This window comes from Eucalyptus grandis, chromosome 5 (genome assembly GCF_016545825.1).
Source record: "Eucalyptus grandis isolate ANBG69807.140 chromosome 5, ASM1654582v1, whole genome shotgun sequence".
NCBI lineage: Eukaryota > Viridiplantae > Streptophyta > Magnoliopsida > Myrtales > Myrtaceae > Eucalyptus > Eucalyptus grandis.
Genome location: NC_052616.1, coordinates 51424205 through 51442951, shown reverse-complemented (window position 1 = coordinate 51442951; position 18747 = coordinate 51424205). Strand labels below are relative to the sequence as shown.

The window sequence follows — 18747 nt, the reverse complement described above, 5'->3', positions numbered from 1 at the left end:
TTCCTTATAAGAATGCTTATTTTTGTTCATTTCTTATGTTAGGTCGTAACGGATCCACCGCGATCACCTATTATTACACGATCAAGGGCTAAAATGGCTGACCAAAATGAAATGCGTGATCGTATGTCTGCTGTGGAGACTCAACTCCAACAAGTACTCGCCTCTATACAACTTGTGACAGATCAACTCCAATTCCTCCAAGCGAATCCAATAGCTGCACTCGCTCTTCCTGGAAGATGACTCGGTCATTGTTGGAAAGGCCAAGCTTGACGGCGTTCCTAAGATAGATCAGGATGAGCGTGTTGCAAAGCTGGAAGAGAAAGTGAGACAGCTGCAGGAGTCACAAAGCTCCCTCCTGATCGACCTCTCGGTCTATGAGAAGGTCAAAATGCCAAGCAAGTTCAAAATGCCGGAATTTGAGAAATATGACGGTACGTCTTGCCCAAAATCTCATCTACGGATGTACCACGTGCGCATGGCCAAAGCACGTCAAAAATGAGCCCCTCATGATCCAATCATTCCATGCGAGTTTGACTGGACCCGCACTAAACTGGTACGTGATGAAGAATGTGAACCTGCTCGACACTTGGAACGAAGTAGTTGACGTATTCCTCAAACAGTACAAGTTCAACATGGACATCGCACCTTCCCGAGAAGACCTGGAGTGGATGGAAAAGAATAGGAGCGAGTCATTTAAAGAATATGCTGTAAGATGGAGAAACCTGGCGGCTCAAATCACTCCTGAGCCTACCAACAAGGAGCTGATGAAGTTGTTTGTGAAGACCCTCCCATCTGAGTTTCGTAACCGAATGGCCAGTACGTATGTCGAAAGCTTCAATCAGCTTATTCCTGTAGGAGAACAAATCGAGATGGGGATAAGGGAATGATGGTTTACTGAGCCATCTAGTAGAAGATTCGCTGCCAAGAAGGAGAAGGAAACGGCAGTGGATGTGAATGTGGCTTATAGCCAAGAAAATGTCAAACGTGCCCCGGCCATCCAAATGAATCCAAGACAACCACAAACCACTGGCCGCCAATCATTTGCCCAAGCAAATAATATAAGGCAATTTTCTCCTCTCCTTGGGTCTCCATCCCAAGTGCTGATGATCCTCCGAAAGAAAGGTTTGCTTACTAATGAACTAAAGCGTCCCAATCGCGAAAACATTCGTGGTTATGACCCAACAAAGAAGTGTGACTACCATAACGGTGAATTGGGGCATTCAAGGACGAATGTTTCACCCTCAAGCACAAGATCCAAAATCTCTTGGACACAAAGGCCTTCTCATTTCAAACTGCTCGGCCAAACGTCCAGAAGAATCCGCTACCGGAGCATGAGGGTGCAGTGAATGCTATCCTAGAACCTGAAGTTAAACGGATTAAGAACTCGAAGGCGCGTGTGGCAGATGCCTACAATGGACTGGTGAGAGCTGGATATTATTCAGATCAAGAAGATGTTCCCCATCATTGATGAAAGAAAGAGTTGCCGAGAATGGTGGATGATGGTATCATTGTGTATGCTGACCATAACTGCATAGTTTCCACTATTTCTCATATCATTATCGATTGGGAGGAAGAGCAGGCTGCTCTTGATGATGGTAAAAGAGAAGAAGATCTGTCCCTCACGGATATACCCCCACTTGAAGATGCATCGGATGAGGAGATTGTGATTTGAGATGCCTCAGCCGTATGAGTATGTCAATAATAAAGCGGTGCCTTGGTCTTATGACCTAGATGTTGACCTCGTTACAAGGTCTGGTCGAACTTATGCTCAAAATAATGCTCAACCTGCAAAGCCCGTCACTGACGAAGAGGCTAAGGAATTTTTGGCTGTGATTAAAGCAAGTGAGTATAATATCGTCGATCGGTTATGAAAGATGCACGCTCGATCTCTTTGCTCGAGCTCCTCCAAACCTCCTCTGTGCATCAAAAGTCACCGATGAAAGTGCTAAGTGAAATTCGTGTACCCGAAACAGTTGAGGCAGATAAGCTGGAAGATTTTGTGGGATCGGTCCTTCTCAAGGACATGATTGCTTTTTCTGATGAGGAATTCCCTCTTGAGTGCAAGGGGCATAATAAAGCACTCTTCATATCTGTCAAGCACAAAGTTTCTCATGTGTCCCGAGTGCTCATTGATAATGGGTCCGCCCTAAACATATGTCCATTGGCCACTCTTCACCGCCTCAAGGTAGACCGGTCCAAGATACATGCTGCGAAGACTTCTGTGAGAGCTTTTGATGGAACGAAAAAGGAGGTGATCGGGGAAATCCATCTTGACATGCAAATAGGGCTGGTCGTCTTCAACATTCCTGTCCAAGTGCTGGATATCCCTACCGCATTCAATTTTCTACTAGGTCGTCCTTGGATACATACTGCTGGTGCAGTCCCTTCAAGTCTACATCAAGCTGTAAAATTTGTGATCGAAAGGAAGCTAGTCACTGTGTATGGTGAAGAAGACCACCGGATTTATCACGAGACGGCTATCCCATATGTAGAGCCGGATTTTGAGCTCGAATCAAGTTACCACTCATTTGAGTTAGTGTCTACCATACATGCTTCTCAAGGTTCATCGCCGCCCACTCCTGAGGTTTCAGATGCTGCCCTCATGGTAGGAAGAGTAATGGTTAGGAATGGTTTTGTCCCTGGCAATGGGCTTGGAAGAAATGATCAGGGCATTCGAAACCCCATTGAAGCCCCTCAATGGTCCCGATCTGCTGGGTTAGGGCACCATGGAAGAGGTGGAGGAAGTTCCGGAAGACAAAGACAGGGAAAGCATAACTCGCCACCTGAGCAAGGGCGAGGGAGGCAAAATTTACCACCTCCCAACATTCATGAGACGTTCCTTGGTCCTTCAATTATGATGCAACATGAAGCTGAAGTGATGGATACTCTTGGACAGCCAAGTGGGAAGTTCGACTATATGGTGAAGTATTCGGCTCCTCCTAGTTTTTACTTTGATGCCCGCAATATAGTTTCAAGTGGATGGGATGGCATGGATGATCCGACGCCTTCAAAGATGGAAAAGTCGATGACACCCTGGAAGGAATTTCAAGTTTGTTCGATGATCTCTCCATTGGAGCCATTGATGGAGAACCTCCGGAAGAAATGGGCCCTCGCCCACAAGAGTAACCCATTTATCACTTTTGCACATTCCCTGGCGTGGGAATTTTTATTGCTTTCTAGGAATTGTTTTCGATTTCTTCTTTTTCACTTTCTTCTTAGGACTTGAATTGCATTTTCCATTCAATAAATTGTAATTGATTGATGAATTTCAATATAATTACAAGTTTTATTTTGAGGGCATGATGAGGTACACCAAACCAGCTCGGTGATGATATCCGGCCGATAAAACAAAATCAAAATCCAAGGAGAATTCTGAGGCCTGGGCTTCATCATGCTTTCTCATGTCGAAATGTTTCGAAAAATGCTTTTGCAAAAGAGTTTAAAAAAATTTCACAAAAAAATAAAATATGATTAACCCTTGTTTGTCTTTTTGATCATTCTATTTCATGTTTCAGGGACGATCATATAACATGCAAAGGTGTGAAATGGTCCAATCCAATGCAACAAGTGATGATAATGATGATCCTGAAGATTCAATCGAAGATTCCATTGAGGTGCAGCAAAGCTGGGAACAACATGAAAAAGCCAAGACTCTCACATCCGAGCAGACCGTCACTAGTAATTTAAGTGACATTGAAGAAGCCAAGGAGGTGAAAATAGGGCGAATCTCCCCAAAGACAAGGCTAAGCGCCTAATTCGCCATTCTTGAAGGAATATAAGGACATCTTCGCATGGACCTACGCCGACATGCCTGGGTTAGACCTGTCAATCGTGGAGCATTGTTTGCCTACTAACCCAAACGTGCCTCCTAAGAAGCAAAGGCTGCGAAGAACTAAGCCTGAGCTCTCGAAGAAGATAGAAGAAGAAGTGATGAAGCTTTTAAAAATCGGATTTATTGAAGTCTCGCAATACCCTGAATGGGTAGCAACCATCGTGCCGGTGATGAAGAAGGATGGTCGAGTTCGAGTTTGTGTCGATTATCGGGATTTGAACAAGGCTAGCCCAAAAGATGACTTCCCGCTACCTCACATAAATGTCCTTGTTGATAGTACCGCCGGATTTGAACTATTCTCATTTATGGATGGTTTTCTGGGTAAAATCGATAAGGATGAAGGAGGAAGACAATGAGAAAACTGCATTTATCACCCCGTGGGGACCTTTCATTACAAGGTTATGCCATTCGGGCTTAAGAACGTGTAGGGCAACTTACCAACGAGCCATGGTAGCATTATTCCACGATATGATGCATCGGGGAGATCGAGGTCTATGTTGATGATATGATCGCAAAGACTCGACCTGGGAAAATCCACATTGAAACCTTGAAAAATTTGTTCGATCGACTCCGTGAGTTCAAGCTTCGTCTAAACCCCACTAAGTGCATGTTTGGAGCAACATCTGGTAAATTACTTGGATTCATTGTAAACAATAAAGGGATTGAGATCGACCCAGCTAAAGCTAAAGCCATATGTGAGCTGCAACCTCCATCAACGGTGAAAGAAGTCCGAAGTCTTTTGGGCAGATTGAATACATTGCTCGATTCATTTCCCAACTTTCTGAAATCACCAAGCCATTCTTCAAGCTCTTAAAGAAGAATGCACGAGTTAACTGGGATGATGAGTGTCGAGAAGCGTTCGACAAGTTGAAACAGTACTTGATGAATCCACCAGTTCTTGTCCCGCCATCGCCAGGGCATCCTTTGATTCTCTACCTCACCATTCATAGTGAGTCATTGGGTGCGATGTTGGCACAGGGAAGTCCCGTCGACAAAAAAGAACGAGCCATTTATTACCTGAGTAAAAAATTCACCATGTCAGAGCTGAAATTTTCTGATGTGGAAAAGACTTGTGCTGCACTAGTGTGGGTGTTGCATAGATTGAGACAGTACACATTGCATTACCAAACATTCCTTGTAACTGAGAATGATCCTATCAAGTACCTACTTGATCGGCCAACTTTGGTGGGTAGGTTGGCTAAATGGCAAATTTTGATATCAGAATTTGATGTGCAATATATGCCACAGAAGTCGGTTAAGGGTTGAGTGATCGCCGATTTATTGGCTGAGAATCCAGAAGCCTCAAATAATGATGATTGTCCCTAGATGACCGTATCTTGACTGTAAATGAAGACTCATGGACAATGTTCCTTGATGGAGCTGTGAACTTGTCTGGTTCTAGCACTAGGGCAATTTTGATATCCCCAGACAAACAGCATCACCTAGTAGCTGCGAAACTGATATTCCCATGCACTAACAATACAGCCGAGTATAAAGCTTGCATCCTCGGGCTTCAAGCTACAATCAAGATGGGTGTAGCCAAATTAAAAGTGTTCGTGGATTCCGCGTTAATCATACTACAGACCGTAGGTGAATGGAAGACTAAGGATGCTAAATTGCTCCCATATCACAAGTACCTAGAAGATTTGATCAAGGAATTCGATGAAGTTTCATTTGAATACTTACCGAGGTCTCACAATCAATTTGCAGATGCACTCGCAACTTTATCATCCATGTTGCAAGTCACTGACGGATTAGAAGTCGAGCCATTGAAGATAGAGGTTTTGCCAAGGCCGGCTTATTGTATGGTAGTGACTGAAGAATCTGACAAAAAACCATGGTATTACGATATCATGAACTACATCAAAAAATAAGGATTCCCCGAGGAAAGTACTCCAGCTGATAGGAAGTACATCACGAAGATGGCCTCAAAGTTCTTTGTCAGTGGTGAGAATTTGTACAATAGATCCTATGATTCAATCTTGTTGCAGTGTGTAGGTGCAGCTGAAGCCACTCAAATCATGCAAGAAGTTCACGAAGGAGTGTGTGACCCTCATATGAATGGGCACATGTTGGCTAAAAAGATCATGAGATTAGGCTATTATTGGCTCGCGCTAGAAGGTGACTGTATTAAGCATGTTCGAAGTTGTCATCGTTGCCAGGTTCATGGTGACAAGATAAATGTTCCTCCAACAGAGCTGCACCAATTTTCTGAGCCATGGCCCTTCTCAATGTGGGGCATTGATGTGATCGGCCCGATAAATCCTAAGGCTTCAAATGGACATTGTTTCATTTTGGTGGCAATAGATTATTTTTCCAAATGGATTGAAGCTATGTCATTTGCAAGTGTCACTGCTCGCAATGTCGCGAAGTTCATCAAATGTGACATAATTGCTCGCTATGGTGTCCCTGAAACGATTATCACTGACAACGGGACAAATTTGAACAACAAGCTTGTTGATGAGTTGTTCAGCGAGTTCAAGATCAAGCATCTAAATTCATCCCCTTATCGCCCTCAAATGAATGGGGCTGTTGAAGCGGCCAATAAGAATATTAAGAAGATCTCGGCTAAGACAGCCGAGAATTATCGAGAGGCGGCATGACACATTACCCTTCGCACCGATGGCGTATCGGACATCGATTCGTACTTCTATCGGGGCAACTCCTTTTGCTCGGTATACGGCATGGAGGCAGTTTTGCTCGTGGAAGTGGAGATTCCTTCCCGAGAGTATTATCCCAAGTGGAATTATCGAGGCGAATGGTCGCAACAAAGACTTGAACAGTTAAACTTGATCGATGAGAAAAGACTGAAGGCTCTCTACCATGGCCAAGCATATCAACAGAGAGTAGCCAGATCTTTCAACCGAAAGGTGCGGCCGAGACATTTCGAGGTAAATGATCTTGTTCTAAGGAAGCTGTTGCTAATTTTTCCAGGTCCTGGGGGGAAGTTTGCTCCAAACTACAGTGGCCCATATGTGGTAAAGAAGGTACTTCAGGTGGTGCTTTGATCTTGGCAAAAATGGATGGTCGTGTGTTTTCCACTCTAGTTAATTTAGATGCTGTCAAGAAGTATTACTCATGATAGAATTTGCCATGTCATGTTTTGAATTGCAAACATTTTATGATGAATAAATTGTTTCAGTGAATTGAATTGTTCAAATTTGTCGCAAATATTGCATTTTTCTTCCTTGATGAATTGTGTGAGATAGATTGAATGTGTCAAATAGGATACTTTGGAATGACGAAAGGCAAGCCTTATTCCATACACTGTTTCATACACTAATTTCTAGTGAGTTGTGTGGAAAAATTCCATGCCTACGAGAAAGAGGGTGATCTCGCAAAAGGTACGTCAACCAAGGTGATGAGAGGCAGTTTTTTCTACTACCCGAAACACTACAGGTAAATCCATTGTTCAGCCCTTTGAGCCCACACATATAAAGAACTTTTTAAATTATCCCTGTCAAGAATCGTCCGTCTTGGGACAAGATTTGAAATGAATGATAGGAATTTTCTTACTCACACTTACATCAATCTTCGAGTATTGCTTTTACAATGTGACTTGTATGATAATTTAAAGTGCCTTAGGACGACGAAGAGCAGTTCTTTCTCTATCATATACACTTTATCCATTGCATAGCCCCCTTGAGCCTATGAATTCATTTCACATTAAACCCAGTTGGTGATCATCCCCCACACTGGGGCAAGGCAAGAAAAATCAAACCACTCAAGTAGCATGATTTACAATGCTGATAAAATGGAGACTTTGTCAAAAAAAAAAAGAAAAGAGAAAGAGTGCAAAAGTGGGGCATGAAAAAGTAGTGTGCCTAGTAAAAGTAAGGCCAATGCCTAAAGAAAAAATCAAACACTTGATGAATGAGCCGTATCCCCAACAAGGTGGTACCCAAAAAAGAAAAAAAACTCAAATGTTGAGATGTAGCAATCAGTGGAGCTGTGAAGTGAAGAAAATCTTTGATGATGGAGAGGAAAATTGCTAGAAATGTCAAAATGATCACCAACTTTGACCCCATAAACACTTTTTGAGCCAAATGATCCTTTCGTTTCTCAACCCATGAACCCAACCTACGTTACATCCCTTACAAAGTCTCTTCAGATTATGGCACTTGAATTAACGTAAAAGTTCATAAGTTTGGAAGCATCGCTTGAAGAAGTGCGAGTAAGATAATTTCTGCTTCATTTCTCATGTTTCTTGGCTTGTAAACATCAAGATGATTGTGAAATATCATTCATTTTTTAATTGCCTCGACTCAAAGAGTCTCCTTTGCTAAGCTGTTGACCAAGCCAGCGTTACAGTTCCTGTTAAAGACCTCTCAGATTGGTAAAGTTCGTACCACTTGCGAGATTGCTCGAACCCTTGTTTGGCATGATAATGGAAAGATAGAGTGATTGACAAAAATCCTGTATCAAAAGTCAGGATAAAATAGCTCATTTTAATGAGGATGAGTGAAAAGTCCTTTCGAGATCAAGAGATCCCCCATTTGGCACATCCATGACACTCATGTGTTCAGATTGGAACATTTTTTTTGTGTGAAATCTTTCCAATGGAAATTAGGTGATACAGGCTTCATATAAATCATAGTGCATGAACCTCCCTTAAATTAATGCATGTTTGCGATCACAAATGCATATTGCTTCTCCTATGACCATGTTTTGCAGAAGACATTTCCCCAGGAATAGAGATGTTACCAGGTAAGTATATCTCTATCTATACCTTAAATACTTGTCGTTGTATAGGTATTTTCCCTTTTGAAAACACTGACACTCGATGGAGTTGTCCCCAAAGATTTTTCCCTAGATTGCAACGCTAGGCGACCGAAGAACGGTTCGGGTCCTAGCCAAGCAAAACCTCGTTAGGCGACCGTAGAATAGTACGGATCCTAAACAACATTTATTGCTCTAACGGCGGCCGTAGAATGGTACGAGTAGAATGGTACGAGTCCCGAAAAAAATCATTTTTCCCCATTCGGTGTGACCGTAGAATGGTACAAGTCGTGAAAAAAAATCATTTTTCCGTCAAGGCAACCGTAGAATGGTACGGGTCCTCGACAACACCTATTTTCTTATTTAGGCGACCGTAGAATGGTACGGGTCCTAGACAAAACCTATTTCCCTATTCGGGCGACCGTAGAATGGTACGGGTCTGGAAGGTAAATCCCCGTTTAGGCGACCGTAGAATGGTACGGGGTCCTAGACACAACCAAACACTGTCATACTGGGGGACCGTAGAATGGTACGGGTCCTGGGAAAGCAGTCTCTTTGTAAAGTTATGTTACTATTTTAGGCGACCGTAGAATGGTACGGGTCTGGACAAGTAACACCCACTACCTCGAATTACTTTATCATCCTTGAAGGTAAGTTATTCAGGTAGGTTCATCTATCATTTGCATTAGCATTTCCATGCACCATATGAATTGCTTTCTTTTTAAAAAAAAATGGGATACATTTCCCGACAAAAAAAAATCATTTAGTACATGTGCATAGTCAAAATTTAGGTCTCAATTTGTCTTTAAAGGCAACCTCTTTGAGCTCACCTTCAAAGAGGGGCAGCTGTTGACACATAAAATTTTAACTATTTTTATTTGTTCGTTTAACTTATCCTTATTTTTTTTTTTTAAAGTTGTTAAAAAATATATTTTGTTATGGAAGGAGATTTTGAAAGATTTTAGAGTTTGGATGATGAAGCCAGATAATCTTCAATGGTTGAGTGAGTCGGCTTGGAAAATTTTAACAGATGATTTTAGATTTTGGAGCCACTTTATGGTTGAGCACATCTCATATTTTCGAAGGATGATCTTCAGCGATTGGGTTGTTATACAAATCTTGAGGGGCAGAATAAACGGGGGTCTTTTCTTCTATAAATAATGAGTGCAGGCTTCGGAACCGGGGGTCTTTTCTTTGGATAAAAAAAAAAAGACAAAAGAGGAGAAAGTACAGAGTGGGCAGAGGGAGAGTGACGTGAGAGAGGGAGAGGGAGGAAGAAAAGTCAAAAGTAAAAAAAAAAAAAGCAAAAAGCAGAAGGTACAAGCGGCAGAGAGGTGAGAGGACAGTGTGCATTCATCGTCTCCCTCACCGCTCACCGCCCGCATCTGCAGCCGTTCGCTGGTTCCTACTCCACCGCGCGGCACCGCCGTCCGTCTCGCCGGAGCTCCGCCTCACCGTGCAATTCAGTCGCACCACCTGACGCCGTCACCGAAGACCGGTGATCGACGTCCCCGCTTAACCCGACACGGCGGTTACCATCGTCCGTCCGTCGATCCGCCTCGACCGCCCGAGCTCAGGGCCCTCCGGCAACCCGCACCAGCTTTCCGCCGCATCGAGACCCGATGCCCCTGCTCGCTGAACGCCGCATCACCATTCCTCAAATCACCGTCGCGCTCCGCCTCACCTGCAACCTGCGAGATCCCGCAAAGCTGCCGCTACACCACTCGATCCGTGATCCGCTCGCCTAGCCGTGCCCCACCGATGCTGCGCCGAACCGCCCCTCCCCCGACGCTTAGCCACCGCCGTGCCGCGACCCGACGCCGCCGAGCCCATTGATGTTGCTCGCATCTCCTCGGTGCCCGACAGCAAGCCCGCGCCCCGCGACGCCCTCGCCGGTGCCCTACTTCGCCGAAGTCCCTTGCCGGCGTTAATCCTCGCTGCCCCGCGCCAGATGCCCACTTGCCTTGCCTCATCGGAGCCCCCCTCGCCGGCGATCCCCGCTGGACCTCGACCGGCTGTCTTTCGGTGACCTACCACCAGCCGCGTGTAACAAAAAAAAAAAAAAAGAAAATCATTTAGGTAGTTCTTTTCTTTTTCTTTTTTAATTTACTTTATTTTATTTTTTTATGTTATTCTCACTTATTTACTTTTTTCTTTAGTAGGATTATTCCTAAATATATGATTGATGTTCCAACATGAAAGTGCCCCTCAAGCGAGGGATTGACAGTCCGATTTTCGCGCTCGAAATCTGACTCGCAATCCCTTACAAAAATCGACAATCCAATCTCAAGCCCGAGATTCGATTCGAGATTTAATTTAAAATTGGCCAACCCGATCTCATGCGAGAGATATGGTTCGTCGATTTTTAGATATCAATCTTACCTTGTTTAATTTCCTGTCGTTAAGTCGGTTGAGTCAATCTTATTTTTGTAAAAAAATCCAAAAATATTTGACTTAGGATTAGATTTGCTTTAGAATATTTCCTGTGTTAGGGTTAAAATTGCAATCTTATTTCAAGTTTAAATAAGAAAATCCAAAAAATGTTGAATTAAGATTAGGTTTGGTTTGGTTATTATCTTTTATATTTAAAATAAGAATTTTATTTTGAATCATGGAAAAGAAAACCAAAAGAAAAAGCACATTCATTTAGGATTTTAGTTTTATCATTATTTGAATTGCATGTGAAAATTTTAATTTCGAAATTAATAAAAAGACACAAAAATTCATCATGCATATATCATGTTGAATTAAGGCATTTTTTGCACGTCATTGCATGTTAGGGTTGCATGTTTATCAATTATAGGTAGATAATCTCTCCTAGATAAATTGCATGTTTTGTTAGGAAAATAAAAATGCCCATGTCATATAGAATTAGGTCCATGAAATGCACGTCATTTAGTGATTATTGTTAGGTTCATTTCTAATTAGAAATTGACCGTCATCGATTAGGTCATTTAATAAATGTCGCGTGACATATAGCTCACATGTCATTTTAATTGAAATAATTTTGTACGCCATTGCATTGCATCGCACGTCATTAGAATTAAGTCATTTGGGTAAATTTAAATTGCATATTTAATTATTACATTTCTTTATAATAGACTGCATGCTTATTTATGTCATATAGTTTAGGTTATGTTGCCATGCTATATCATTTCATGTTAAATTAATAGCATTGCATTGCATATTGACTATATTTTCATTTAATAAGTGAAAACAAAAAGAAAGAAATTGCGTGTTAATTAGAAACCATATCTAGGATTGTTGATGTGGATTTTAATTTAACACTGCAGATGCTTTCGTTGCTTTGAGGTAAGTTCTGTATCATTTAATTGCTTTCTTGGGTGTTAAATTGGTGGTTTGCGCACCTGCATGAACACCTCACATGTTAGGGAAATAGATTTAAAATCAATCCAAATTGCTTGCCAAACATTTTTCAAAATAAAAAGAAAGGTACCGAAAGGGCGTTAGAGGAATCTAATGTAACCAAGTCCCCGTACCCTTAGTCTCTAGTTCGTAGGAGTAAAGTAAATCTCCCGTTACTTTACTAGGGTTTCTAATTGACCCACCAAAAATAGATTAGTGGCGACTCCTAGTTAAAATTCAATTGCATGTTAACAATTCAAACCTAAGTTGCGAATTGGTATGGGCTTGGGAGAGCCCGAGTTAAGTCTAGGCTTAACAATCCATTAGCCAAACCATAGGTGATTCACCCCCGAAAATTTTGGTCGCGACAGATATGAAATGGATGATGGGCTATGTTGCAAAATGTTATTTGTTTGGTTTAAGATATTGATTTCTGGATTGGAATTCTAGTATTGGAGAATGATTATTTATACTCAATATGATTGTGAACCCAGTGAGGGGTTTTTGGGGTATGCATACCGGGTTTAGGATATCCTTTTGGCCTAGCCATCGGCTTTGTAAGTGGAGACCTTGCTAAGGGGAGAATCTTGGTCGCCTTGTCACAAGGCGTTGTGTCGTGACCATGGTTAGTTATTGAGCAAAAGATTGATCAATGGATAGACCATTGATATGTTTTTTTTTATGGAGATTATTCAATGGATTCGACCATTGATACTTTACTTTTGATGGCGATTCAAATGAGTTTTCCATATTACTATAAATCTTTGATGATAAGAAATAACTCTTATCAGATTCAATACGTATTTTATATATTGAGTTGGCGTTATGAAGTTTGGTATTGCTTTGTATACATGCATAGTGGTTGTTCGATCTACTTAGAAGATATGTACTACTCACTGAGCTATGGTTGCTCATCCCATTCCTCCTTTGATCTTTTCAGGTTCCTCAGCTAGCAGCGAATAGAGTGAGTGCGCCGTCGTGGGAAACTTTTGAGGAGTTCTATTTTGTTTTTGGTATGGTTTAAGGAAGTGGTGCAAATGATCCTTACTAGTGGTTGGATCGTCTAAGTTTTGAAGTATATCTTTTCTCTTTTTGGTGGATTATAGAAACTCTGATGTTGCAATCAATTTGAAGGTTTATCTTATATTTATATATATATATATATATATATATATATATATATATATATATATAAGTTAATATTAGTTTGTTGGTTGTGTTTGAGGCTGCGTCCTTGGTAAAGAAGGACGGTGTGTCATCCCCATTCTTTTTACTTTTGGGGTGTGACACTTCCGAAACCTCAGGAAAGTATACAACTTGCATATCTTCTCCAGCAAAAAACTGGATTTGAACCAACACCTTCGCAGCAAGAAAATTCAAGAGCTGGTCACCTTCGTGAGGAAATGCGCAGATGCTGGCAAGGCGGTGAATATCGGTGAGGTGGCTTTCAGGACCAGCCTTAACGCGGTATCAAACACGCTTTTCTCTTTGAACATGATCGAACCTTTGAATCCAGCTGGAGAGCTGAAGGAGGTGGTGTGGCAAATTTTTTTTGAGATTGGAAAGCCTAACCTGGCAGATTATTTTCCCATGCTCGAGAAGATCGACCCGCACGGTTCGAAGTGTCGCCTTAAGGTGCTTATCCAGAAGATGTTCGACTTTTTCGATGGTGTGATCCAGAGAAGGTTGCAGCTGAGGACGGAGAAGGGTTGCGTGAGGTGTAACGATGTTTTGGATTATCTCCTTGATTTAATTGAAGATAAAAATGAGACCCTGGACATCTCCCTAGTCAAGCATCTATATCTGGTACCGTCTCCTCTATCATGCTTCCCTAATTGTGATAATTATGATCTAATTTCTTGGAAAAAAGCTCTCTGATATGTGACGTGGATCATGCAGGACATAATCACCGGCGGTAGCGAAACCACTTCAAGCACTCTGGAGTGGGCAATGACAGAACTACTTCGCAACCCAGAAAAGCTATCAAGAGCCCAAGCTGAGCTCCATCAAGTCATTGGCAAAGGCAAGACGATCGAAGAAGCCGATATTTCTCGCTTGCCCTATTTAGAAGCTGTCTTGAAAGAGACTTTCCGGTTGCACCCAATAGCTCCTCTCCTTCTTCCTCGAAAATCTGGGGAAGATTTTCCTATAGGCGGTTTCACCATTCCAAAGGGTGCACAGGTTTACATAAATGTGTTCGCGATAGGACGAGATCCGAGCATTTGGGATGATCCAGACAAGTTCGTGCCCGACAGATTTCTTGGATCTGATATTGATGTTAGGGGACGAAACTTTGAGCTGGTACCGTTCGGTGGTGGCAGGAGGATTTGTCCGGGGTTGCCATTGGCCGCGAGAATGTTGCCTTTGATGCTCGGTTCGCTCATCAACATTTTCAATTGGAAGCTTGAAGATGGTGTTATCCCCGAGAACATGAACATGGAAGAAAAGTTCGGATTAGCCGTCCAAAAGGCTCAATCTCTAAAAGCTGTGCCCATTCCTATATGAAAGAAGAAATAGAAATGCATGTTCGTGTTAGATTCTACGTAATTATGATTGGTTGTGATGATTGCATCGTCTATTTACAGAAAAAAAGCGCTATTCAATATTTTGATGAAAAATGCGCATTTTTTCTTGAATTTGTATCCTGGCAAAACAAAGAGATATTAGAGAGCAAAAAGAATTTCTCAGCACAGTAGATGTAGAAGAAGAGGCCAGAGTTTTGGGAAATCTTACCTGTCTTTATCTGTGTAAACTTTTTTCCTTACAATCTGCGTGTGGTGATAACTTTCAGTCTGAGACAGAGGTCTTCTCAGATCTTAAGAGCTTATACATAAAAGTACTGTCCAATGCTTGCGACATTTTACAACTGTCGAAGCGGACGAAGAACCTCAAGACCCTCCAGATCAAACTTTGTGATGAAATCAAAGAGCCATTTACTCGTGCGCCTGCAGAGTGTAAATTACAGACCTTGGATCTCGTGAAATTACCAAAGCTGGAGAGAATCGGCGTTGCTATGGCCTCGTCGCAAGTACTGGAAGTGAGACTGCGTCCTACGAGTTTATAAAAACTCTTGAAGAAGCCGAAAATTCTTGCGGTTCTCTATATTTCCGGTGCGACTAGGCTGGAGACCATTTGCGGTCAGAAAATGAGGCCTGAGAGACTCGAGAATGTGAAACAACTGAAAATCGAATACTGTCCCAAGCTCGAAAGAGCTATTTAAACCTCATGCGCCTGCAGAGTGTACATTGCAGACCTTGGATCTTATGGAACTACCAAAGCTGGAAAGAAAATTGGCTTAACAATGGCCTCCTTGCAAGTACTGAAAGTGAGGCGTTGTCCAAATCTCAAAGAGTTCAGAAGGAACTCTTGGAGAAGCCGAAAATGTAGAGGTTCTTGATATTTCCGGATGCTGTTTTGTCTGATTTTTTTTCTATTGAGTATGCGCAATGAGGAAGATGACTTTTCGTGAGAAACTCTGTTTTTCATCTGTTTGATCTCCATTCTATTCTCCACCATCAAACTGCACAGGTGTATTCAAAGCCTCACCAGGCAATCTCGCAGCAAATTACTAAAATCAACGCGGTCCCGAGTGTTCGGTACATAATTGAACTGAAGATTCAAAAGAAATTTAGAGATCTAACTGGACTTTCCCTTGGGAAAACTTGCCTTCAAGCATGAAGCACAAGTCATCTCATCTTCAGTTCCATATTAGCACGAGACCTTATCTTCACGTATTAAAATCCAGGTTTTCATGAGGAAAGCAACGCACAAAGTTCATGCTTTTTCAACTTCAAAAGGATGGTTGCTTGATGTATTCATGCTGCAGATTGTGTCAGGTGAAGTTTCTTCTGCAGCAATGTTCAAGCTCCATGAGATTTGTTTCCTGCTCTGTACCTAAGATGGGATGTGTCTGAATTCAATTGCTCATAGCAAGATGAGGAAGATCTGCATAAGATAATCGCTGATTATACTATCAAGAACCGGTCTTACACATCTTAGTATGGTTAAAATATTGTCATCCTCAAACCACCATGTGGATTTTTCCTAACTTCAAGTTTGAGGAATTAGTTCATCAAATCTTTGACATCACCAGTCATTCTCTCGGTTAGTCATCATCTGAACTTTTCAGCCTGACTAATTTCACACAAAGGGGGGCGGATCGGAAAATTTTAAGGACATGCCCGAGGAAAAAACGAGGAGTTATGGTAGTTGAAGTATGGAAACCCGCTTTCCTTCGTATTAGTAAATACTAGATGAGATCAGATGCATGTGAACGCTAATTAAATCATTAGCTTTACGGGTACTACTATTTTGAAAAAATCTCCCCTAAATTAATTTATTACTGCATACTAAACCAGCTGGGAGTTCAATTAGTTGTCAAATTAACGAGTGATGTTGCTCTAGCTGTATCAAGAATCAAAACCTTTTACCTATCAAAAAAGGAAGAAGAAAAGGCTGGTCGTGGGCAGAAGAAAACCATGTTTTACATTTTCGGTTGGCCAAATATAATAAGACATTTAATCAAGATTGGCAGCTTTAATGTCAATATTAAATAAACTCTACAAGGCATTAGACAGAAAAAGTTATGGTTGGGTTCCTTCTAATGTCTCCGTAACTACTGTAAATTTGTTTTTTTCTTGCACGTTCTTGTTACATTTCCCTTTTTTTCTAGAGTTGTTGTATTATCTAATGATCAATTTAATTCTTGAACTAATATGACCATATCAAATGTTGAAGAAAATTTAATACAGAGAAAATCACCATTTCAATCCTAAACGTTTACATCTTGCAAGTATGATCCTAAACATTTGTGTAAAATTCCAATATTATTTTTCCGACCAATGTCATCAGAAATCACTGACGTAGTAATCCCCTTAGGTGTGGTTTTCGAGTGGAGTTGTATGAGGATCAAGGATGACTGGATCCTACGTAAATCAATTTCCAACTACAATTGGTGAGAAATATTATATTGAAATTTCATGCAAAAGTTTAGATTTACATTGATAAGTGGCATTCGTATGATAGGTTTAGAACTAATTGGATACAGGCAAATTCAACCCAGTCCAAAGTCTAACAACATCAATCAAAGGACTCTCATTAGGATCTTTAATACGAGTAAAAATCATACCAATTGAAATATATAAACTAATTTTAGGGTATATTTGTTCATAAAAACTGAATAATTTGAATTTTTTTTTTCCTAAAAATGGTTTTTTGTATTACTCATAAAAATGAATAAAATGAAAATGATTTTATTTCCATGACTATGATGAAAATGTTTAGACATAAATTGTCGTCAATGATGAAAATATTTTAAATTAACTAATTATTTCAAACGATATAAATGATCATTTTTCAAAAATTAATTTATAAATTATTCATTTTTCGTCAAATAAGTAGAGCGGATGATAGAAATGAGTAAAAAGAAGTTTCATGATTAGACCATGCCTGCAAGATTCAAACGACAAAGGCAAGAGCGCGTGATAATTTGTCGTTGCGTGTCTTCGTGTGCAAATTTTCTTTATCCTTTCGGATGTTAGAAATAATTAAAAACTTTTTAAGATAATTTCTTTTGTTGAAAATTGCTTGAATATCTCTTTTTGACGATGCATACCTCAATTAATACATGCACCTCAGATAATAATATAATAAAGCGAATTCATGTACTCTTTTCTAAATATATGGCAATACATACATTCTACTTTTTTCTCTTTTATATTATTTTTTTTAGATTAATATTACGAAAAATTTTAAATTGGTATATCTATGATAAATTTACACTTATGTGACAATTTTTTCATCATCAAAACCCCAAAATAAGTATAAATTTACTTCGTATTAATTTTTTGACCATAAAATGCTCCAAATTAATATATATGTGACAATTTTATTTTCAGTTGATTTTCGTTAAATTAGATTAATATCATGAAAAGTCACAAATCGGTACATCTACGTAAGTAAAATTTCAAATTAGTATATCCATTAACTATCATGCATTATTTAATTCAGTAATTTAATCATAAAAATTAATAAACTTAATAAAGTATAAATTTTTCATGTGAATTGATTAAGGAAAAGGACAAGAGAGAAAAGGCGAAGACGAAAACGAAGACCAGAGGACACGGACGTGCGTTGACTCCGGGCGGGGGATGAGTAGCAGCAGCGACTGAGCGAAGAAGAAGCGGGAGAGAGCTTTTGAGAGCTGCCACGTTCTGCTTTCTGCGGTCTCGGCCCCGGAAAAGCTTTCAGAGGTTCGCCTTTCTCTTCGTTTCTTCTTGTTTTGGTCGCATGGCGTGTGTTGATCTGGCTGGATGAGCTTTTCTTTCGGTTGTTCTTGTCTTCTGGGCTTCTGGGTCGATGCAGTGTTTCTTGTTTCTTGAGTGTATGATCGATGCGTGGCGACGCGCTGCTTCTTGGCTGATCCGGTCGCGTTTGGAACGATGCATGTGGATCTTGAAGAGTTTGGAGTCCGCATTCACCGATCTTAAGCTGCCACATTTCCCCGGTCCCCCCGTGCATTCCGCTTCCGATGCGGTCGCGTCTCCGATATAGCGCATGTACATTCCATTGAAATTGTATGAAAGAATTAGACTTGATGGAACACGACACCAAATGGTATAAAAGATGCTAGACATCTTGAAGCATTCGACTCTGACCCGACTAAACCCCAGTAGTTCCCGACTTGTGTCCGAAGGAACTGAATTGTGAGATGAGTTGAGAGCCAAACCTGAGCCGGGCTCGTCTTCTAGAAAGCAGAACCTGATGTAACCGACTTTAAAACTATATGAATACGAAACAGACCCGACCTGTCCATTTTCAACCTGTAGTTG

General features: G+C 40.9%; 1 protein-coding gene across 1 annotated transcript in view; it reads left to right on the top strand.

The window, feature by feature from the left end:
- LOC104447438 (geraniol 8-hydroxylase) overlaps positions 1-14544 on the top strand; it is a 47080-nt gene extending 32536 nt beyond the window's left edge. Inside the window, exon 2 of the mRNA XM_039311987.1 lies at positions 13817-14544. Within this exon, the coding sequence (XP_039167921.1) occupies positions 13817-14422 (606 nt within the window). The 3' untranslated portion in view covers positions 14423-14544. The remainder of the gene's footprint in view (positions 1-13816) is intronic.
- The last annotated feature ends 4203 nt before the right edge of the window (positions 14545-18747 follow it).